At 38.7% G+C, this 7,836-nt stretch overlaps 1 protein-coding gene across 6 annotated transcripts in view; it reads right to left on the minus strand.

The window, feature by feature from the left end:
* The window catches only part of LOC110454007, a 54,371-nt gene that overhangs the window by 36,897 nt on the left and 9,638 nt on the right, over window positions 1-7,836 (minus strand). For 5 of the 6 annotated variants that reach the window (XR_002463332.1, XM_021503292.1, XM_021503290.1 and 2 more), the window contains 4 exons: window positions 5,508-5,634; window positions 5,126-5,274; window positions 4,661-4,693; window positions 890-960 (listed from right to left, as the gene is read on the minus strand). Coding sequence is in view for 5 of the 6 variants with exons in the window: in XM_021503292.1 (XP_021358967.1) it covers window positions 890-960; window positions 4,661-4,693; window positions 5,126-5,274; window positions 5,508-5,634 (380 nt within the window). In the remaining variant the exon portion in view is untranslated. The remainder of the gene's footprint in view (window positions 1-889; window positions 961-4,660; window positions 4,694-5,125; window positions 5,275-5,507; window positions 5,635-7,836) is intronic. The other variant, XM_021503291.1, reaches the window with a different exon arrangement.

A 7,836-nucleotide genomic window follows, 5' to 3' on the forward strand; every position in this document is an offset into this window, starting at 1 on the left:
TGGCCAAATATCATCACCCTGGACATTTTGGTTATTGAGAAGTTGTTTAAAGTGTTTAACATATTTGACCCCTGTGACCTTGAATATGGGTGAAGGTAATTCATTTGAACAAACTTTGTAGCCCTTCATGTCAGCATGCTATTGGCCAAATATCATCACCCTGGACATTTTGGTTATTGAGAAGTTGTTTAAAGTGTTTAACATATTTGACCCCTGTGACCTTGAATATGGGTGAAGGTAATTCATTTGAACAAACTTTGTAGCCCTTCATGTCAGCATGCTATTGGCCAAATATCATCAACCTAGGCATTTTGGTTATTCAGAAGTAGTTGTTTAAAGTTTTTTTAAGACAATTGACCCCTGTGACCTTGAATATAATTGAAGGTCATTCATTTGAACAAACATGGTAGCCCTTCGCCCAAGCATGCTACTGGCAAAATATCATCTCCCTGGGCAGTTTGGTTATGGAGAAGAAGATGTTTAAAGTTTTTAACATATTTGACTCCTGTGACCTTAAAAAAAGGGTGAAGGTCATTAATTTTAACAAACTTTGTAGCCCTTCATCCCAGTTTGCTTCTGGCCAAATATCATCACCCTAGGCCTTTTGGTTATTAAAAGGTCGTTTAAAGTAAAATATTGATGCAGGACGCCGCGCCAAGGCATAAGCTCACTTTGCACTTCGTGCCAGGTGAGCTAACAAAAATCAAAGGTAGCTCTGTTTCTCCTGTGAAAAAATATGTTCTGGTGGTAACAGACCAAACATGTCTGAACAGTAAACAAAAAACTTTTTTTTTTCACCATAACATGCCCAGAAACGTTTATAAACCTGGTTTATAAAAAAAGGAATACCAAATAGCGCCTACCAGTAAATAATAAGTCACCCACTTACCTGCCACAATGCCACGGCACTGTCTAATGGTAGGACCGCTGCCTATAGCCACCGGCTTCAGAGGCTGCAATCTATCAAAGAAACCAGGAACGTTATAGAGAGAAACATTAACAAGATAGAGAAAAGTGACAAGATAAAGAAAAGGATCAAGATAAAGAAAAGGAACAAGATAAAGAAAAGTAACAATAGAGGAGACAATCACAAGAATGGAAACAGTAACAAGGAAATAGTGATAAGACAGAGAACAAGAATAATAAAGAGAACAGATATAATTTAGGGAACAGTTATCAGGTAGGGAAAAGTAACATTAATGGGAACAGATAAAAATAGGGAACAGTAACAATATAAGGAACAGTTATAAGGTAAGGGAAAGTAACAAGAGAGGCAACAGTTACAATACAAGGAACATTTATAAGGTAAGGGAAAGTAACAAGAGAGGGAACAGTAACAATATAAGGAACAGTTATAAGGTAAGGGAAAGTAACAAGGGAGGGAACAGTAACAATACAAGGAACAGTTATAAGGTAAGGAAAAGTAACAAGAGAGGAAACAGTAACAATACAAGGAACAGTTATAAGGTAAGGGAAAGTAACAAGAGAGTGAACAGTAACAATATAAGGAACAGTTATAAGGTAAGGGAAAGGAACAAGAGAGGCAACAGTTACAATACAAGGAACATTTATAAGGTCAGGGAAAGTAACAAGAGAGGGAACAGTAACAATACAAGGAACAGTTATAAGGTAAGGAAAAGTAACAAGAGAGGAAACAGTAACAATACAAGGAACAGTTATAAGATAAGGGAAAGTAACAAGAGAGGCAACAGTTACAATATAAGGAACAGTTATAAGATAAGGGAAAGTAACAAGAGAGGGAACAGTAACAATATAAGGAACATTTATAAGGTAAGGGAAAGTAACAAGAGAGGGAACCCTTTCAACATAGTAAATATTTAACAAGAGGCCCATAGGGCCTGTATCGCTCACCTGGTTATCTAAGCAATCATGGCAGAATATTCTCCAAATGAGATCCATGGGAATATGCCAGACCCCAAGGTCAATCCTTGTAGCATATATATCTGTATTCGATTTTTCATGCCCAGCAATTTTATGTATGGTTATGGGTTGGGGGATCTCAACTGTTTCCAATCTGTGACTCAGAAACTAGGTCCCTATGGTTGTGGCCAGACCCCAGGATCAATTCTAATATCATGACTGCATTTGTCTCTTTTTGCCCAGCATTTGTATATATAGTTTTGGGGTGGGGATCTCAACCGTTTTTAAGTTATGGCCCAAGGACTATGTTTCCAAGGGTGGGGCCAGACCCTAGGGCCATCCCGGAAGCAAATGTGCATTCTTCTCTTTATACTCAGCAATTGTATATGTGGTTATATGGTGGGGATCTCAACCATTTCCAGGCAATAAACTTTTTTTGGCCCCACCCCTTAGCCTGGGGGGTCAGCCCCACCATTTGTACAATTTTGAATCCCTGCCTCCTATGAATGCTCCCGACCAAATATGATCGATATCCAGTGCATAGTTCTACAAAAGAAGTTGTTTATAGCAATCTAGCCAAATTGCCCCCTTTTGGCCCCACCCTCAGCCCTCTGGGGGTCAGCCCCACCATTTGTACAATTTTGAATCCCCACCACCTAGGGATGCTTCCAGTCTAATATGGTTGATATCCATCACTTAGTTCCAGAGAAGAAGTCGCTTAAAGCAATATAGCCAAATAACCCTTTTTGGTCCTGCCCCTCAGCCCCCTGGGAGGTCAGCCCCACCATTTGTACAATTTTGAATCCCTGCATCAGATATATGCTTTTGATTAAATATGATCGATATCCAGTGCATAGTTCTACAGAAGAAGTCGTTTGTAGAAATATAGCCAAATTACCCCTTTTTGGCCCCCTCGCCCCTCAGCCCCCTGGGGGGTCAGCCCAACCATTTGTACAATTTTGAATCCCCACCACCTAGGGATGCTTCCAGTCTAATATGGTTGATAGCCATCACTCAGTTCCAGAGAAGAAGTCGCGTAAAGCAGTTTAGCCAAATTGCCCCCTTTTTGCCCCGCCCCTCAGCCCCCTGGGGGGGCAGCCCAACCATTTGTACAATTTTTAATCCCCCCCACCTACGGATGCTTCCAGTCAAATTTAGTTAAATTCCAATCAGTGGTTAAGAAGAAGAAGTCGTTTAAAGAAATTGTTGACGACGGATGACAGATGCCACGGTATGGCATAAGCTCACCTTGGTCCTTTGGACCAGGTGAGCTAACAAGAGGTAACATTGAGAGGGAACATAGTTACATAAACAAGGCATGAACATTAACAAGAAGAGACAGTAACAACACATTAAAATGAGATGGAACACTAACATTGGATAAAAAGTCAAAAGAGTGGCACTATTTCCTGGAGGGACCTAGTGTAGTGTAACAAGACAATAATGGCATCAAATTTATGCTACAAATTCCCATTTTATATGTTATAATATTTTTGTCCTCAAAAAAGGAAAAGGCATACACACAAATATATCAAATTATAAATAAAATGTATCAAAATATTCATTACAACACCAAGAATATTCGGTTTATGACTTTACAAAGACATGGACTTTCCTGAGATAGCACACATCCCGCTAATAATATCGAAACAGGTAAAGTTGTATTACAACATATAAATAAGAGTAATTGTGACATCAGAATTGACCAAGCCAATAGTATTCAACAGGAACCATTGAATATCCTCTATCTATTTGACCTTTGGTGCCAAAATTTCCTATCTTATGCCATCCCTTCATCCACAATAAAATTACGTTTACAGTTCCATATATCAAATTTTATTTCAATTTCATCGTCTATAATCTGTTTATATGTCAACAATAATTAGGAGACAGAACAAGGGTTTGGATTTAGTGAATGTTTTGATATGGTATTATGGGCTATATCTATGGCATTATGATGGCGCGCCTCGACAATCATATATACCGTAGTAAGGTAAATAGACTTTGGACTTAATAAACTGGTGCAGATCTGCTAACTTCTTCGAACTTTAATTTTCCTTTGTTATTAAAAGTGAAGGATTATAAATTTGAACAGATTATAACTACTTAGATTTAAATCAAATTTCAGACATGAGGCCATGCTGCATGCAATCACAGGTGGAACTAGTAGGTTTTAGATCTGTGTACGGGGCCGTGGGTATACACAGGACAGAGGGGCAGGGTGTTAGACACAACAGTAGGACGTGTGACACTATGGACTCCATCGTATGTACCTATAGGGATAAGGAAATCCTACCCAGGGATACAATTTCCATGTACCCTCCATACCTGTATAATGATAGGCCCTTTTTCTCCCGATTCGTACCTAAAACTTCGGTTAAGCATGACAATAACAACGCAAAAGTAGCACTATTTATAGCAACATTTCTAGATAATTGTACATCTCAATGTTTGAAGAACAAAATGCAAAACCTTCATTAAAAGCAAGCTTGTGCAATTTTTATGGTCATGAATTGATGTTAGATGCCTATAGCAAGATCATCATAGTCTGTCAAAGAAATATTTTGGTAGGCTTTTTATTGTGATGTTTAATGGAACATTTTCATCCGATTTTGTCGTCATACTAGTAAAGGTCATTGAGTTCACCCAATCTGGGATACATGTACACAATACACAGAGGTGGGAGAAAACATGTTTTTTTGACAAGTGCTTTGTAAGTGATATGTACATTTTATTTCTGTGATGTTAAGCATGCTTGAAGCATTCCTGAAAACGTTACCTGCGAGATGGCTCAGAACGTGGACGTGGAGGACTAGAAATAAAATCATCATAAATCTTCAAATAAATTAATTAGTCAGTGGACCAATTAAAAACATTACTTGGTGTACCGGAACATTGTGATCAATTCTACTGATGTAGTAAAATCACTGTTACAATGGCTTAAGTATGACCCACTGGGGATTGTTCAAAATTCCTTTAGTCAATGCTGAGTACAGTGGGTGTTTTTAATCATTCAACTCTGTTCATATAGTATGTGATGCCCCTCCTTTACCCCTTTCCCATTGGGAATGTCAGAGCCCTGGTTTAGCTGGGTTTCGTTTTTGGTTTTTTTAAGTAATTTCAGGGAAAGAAAATTGACTTGGATTTTGATGATAAAAGTTAATAAAGATCCACTGAATACAATTACACAGTGCGGGCCACTTACTTTCCCTTGAGCAGCAATTACACAGTGCGGGCCACTTACTTTCCCTTGAGCAGCTTTCCCTGTTTGTTTGGTGGACTTTCCGTGTTGTTCTTTGCGAGGACCTTGCCCATATGGAAGGTGGCAAAGGCTGTTCTCTGCGCCATCTCACCTGAGGGTGATTTACAATGCTCGGCTGTCTTTCCTCGCTCCTGGAACGAAAGGTATACAAGTGTTACAGTCACAGAGGAACATTAGCCTAATAGCATTCATTGCTAAGACTTATCAAACGGTTTATAAGGTGAATTCTAAATTATCCATAAGTTATATTATATTATCTTTCCATTTTGATTTGATGAATGTAATTAATAAAGTACTGGACAAGAAGAAAACCAACTTCAAATCCCCCCCCCCCAACTTCTTGTTATGTCATCAAACCACTTACAATGTTCAAGTCGTCTGTTGTGTAGTTTACAGAGTGTTTGAATGGGTTCTTGATGCAGTGGTTTAATTTTTTCGGTGAATCCTCCCGAGTGACGAACACAGATGATGCAGGCGTCAGTCTACCATTCCTGAAACACACCAAACCACACAGAGCTGTCAAATAATATAACTGTTCCTTTACATAGGATCTTTAAAAACACAACTTTAATAGTAACTTGTGTCACTCTGGAATAATAAGAAAATATATCAGATAAGTTCTAACAAAATGCCCTTGGGCCTTACTGGTAATAGCTCACCTGGAATTTCATTTTTACCGGTATGTCCCAAGAGCCAACCCTGGTTGCACGATTGGGTTTGTCTCTTCATGTCAAGCAATAGTATATATATTGTTATGGGGGTGAGATCTCAAGTGTTTCCATGGTAAAACTCAATGTTAAGTATGTGGGGGCAGGGTGGGACTCCAGCACCATTACTGAGTAGCATGGATGCATTTCTTTTCATACCAAGCAACTAGATGTATTGCCTATATTTCATATAGATGACCAACAGACTAATTCCATATTAGGATGGGGACATACTCTAGGCCAATGCTAGTGGCATTGTTTATGTGGTTATAGGGTGGGGATCTCAACTTTTTCCATGGTATGACTCAGGGACTAGAGGCCCAGGGGTAGGGTGAGACACCAGAGCTAATCCTGTTAGCAAGGATGTATTCATATCCTCCTGTCCACTATGTGAGTATATGTGGTCATTGGTTGGTATCTTAATCATTTGTAAGTAATACAGCTGTACACCCTACAATCCTCTATCAGTACATTTTTAGACCAACTATGTTTACAATCCGCATTGTCATTCAGATGAAAAAGAAATCATTTTGTAACAAAGGTAACTTGAACTACATGTAATGCAAAAGTAGTGTGAAAGATCTGGGTAGTATATGTACTATGTACAAATAGTGGTGCTGTCAGTCAGCTGAATTATGGTAAAGCACCTTAAAACCCTTCCATCTATGAAGAGTATTTGATTCTACCATATCTGGATCTTGAGAAGAAGATTTTTGAAATTTTAGTCAATTTGACCCTTTTTGGCCCTGCCCCTCAGGCCCCTGGGGGCTGGGGACCATATAATTCACAATTAAACTATAGTTAAATTTCCCCCTCCCCAGGGCGAAACGTGAGACCCCAGGGTCATGAAATTCACTATTTTGGTAAAGCTTAAGACCCTTCCATCTATGAAGAGTATTTGATTCTATCTTATCTAGGTCTTGAGAAGAAGAATTTGAAATTTTCAGTCAATTCAACCCTTTTTGGCCCCACCCATCAGCCCCTTGGGGTCAGTCAGGGCTGATATGTGCATACCATCAAACTGCTATCCAATGCTGATAGCTGCTATCCAAAAGTGATAGCTGATAGCTTACTGTCATATAGTACTATAGACAGGTGTGACAGTGATAGCTGATAACTTACTAACATATAATACTAGAGACAGGTGTGACGGTGAAATCTGATAACTTGCTGTTATATAATACTAGAGACAGGTGTGACAGTGATAGCTGATAACTTACTAACATATAATACTAGAGACAGGAGTGACAGTGATAGCTGATAACTTACTAACATATAACACTAGACAGGTGTGACAGTGATAGCTGATAACTTACTGTCATATAATACTCAAGACAGGTGTGACAGTGATAGCTGATAACTTGCTGTCATAATTTACTAGAGACAGGTGTGACAGTGATAGCTGATAACTTACTGTCATATAATACTAGAGACAGGTGTGACAGTGATAGCTAATAGCTTACTGTAATATATTACTAGAGACAGGTGTGATGGTGATAGCTGATAACTTACTGTCATATAATACTAGACAGGTGCAGGTGACAGTTAGTAGTAGCAGAAATCTCACCATCATAGAATCACTCAGAAAACAGGAAGGAAACAAAAGTGACTGTTACACCTTGACAAATAGTTAACATAATGATTACTTACATCAAACTAGAAAAAATAATATTAACAGAAAAAACATATACAGCAACGTCTACAGTAAGACAGTATAGTGAAACAGTGCTGTAATGAAGTCGTAGTGGTTTAATTGCATTGAAAGAGAATTCAAAGCAACCTGATAGGAGGAAAGTGCTGAGGAACAGAGTGATTTGTGTTAGGACACTGATTTCTACAGTAGATGATAGGAGGAAAGTGCTGAGGAACAGAGTGATTTGTGTTAGGACACTGATTTCTACAGTAGATGATAGGAGGAAAGTGCTGAGGAACAGAGTGATTTGTGTTAGGACACTGATTTCTACAGTAGATGATAGGAGGAAAGTG

The sequence above is a fragment of the Mizuhopecten yessoensis genome, unplaced genomic scaffold (assembly GCF_002113885.1).
Source record: "Mizuhopecten yessoensis strain PY_sf001 unplaced genomic scaffold, ASM211388v2 scaffold7621, whole genome shotgun sequence".
NCBI classification, from domain to species: domain Eukaryota; kingdom Metazoa; phylum Mollusca; class Bivalvia; order Pectinida; family Pectinidae; genus Mizuhopecten; species Mizuhopecten yessoensis.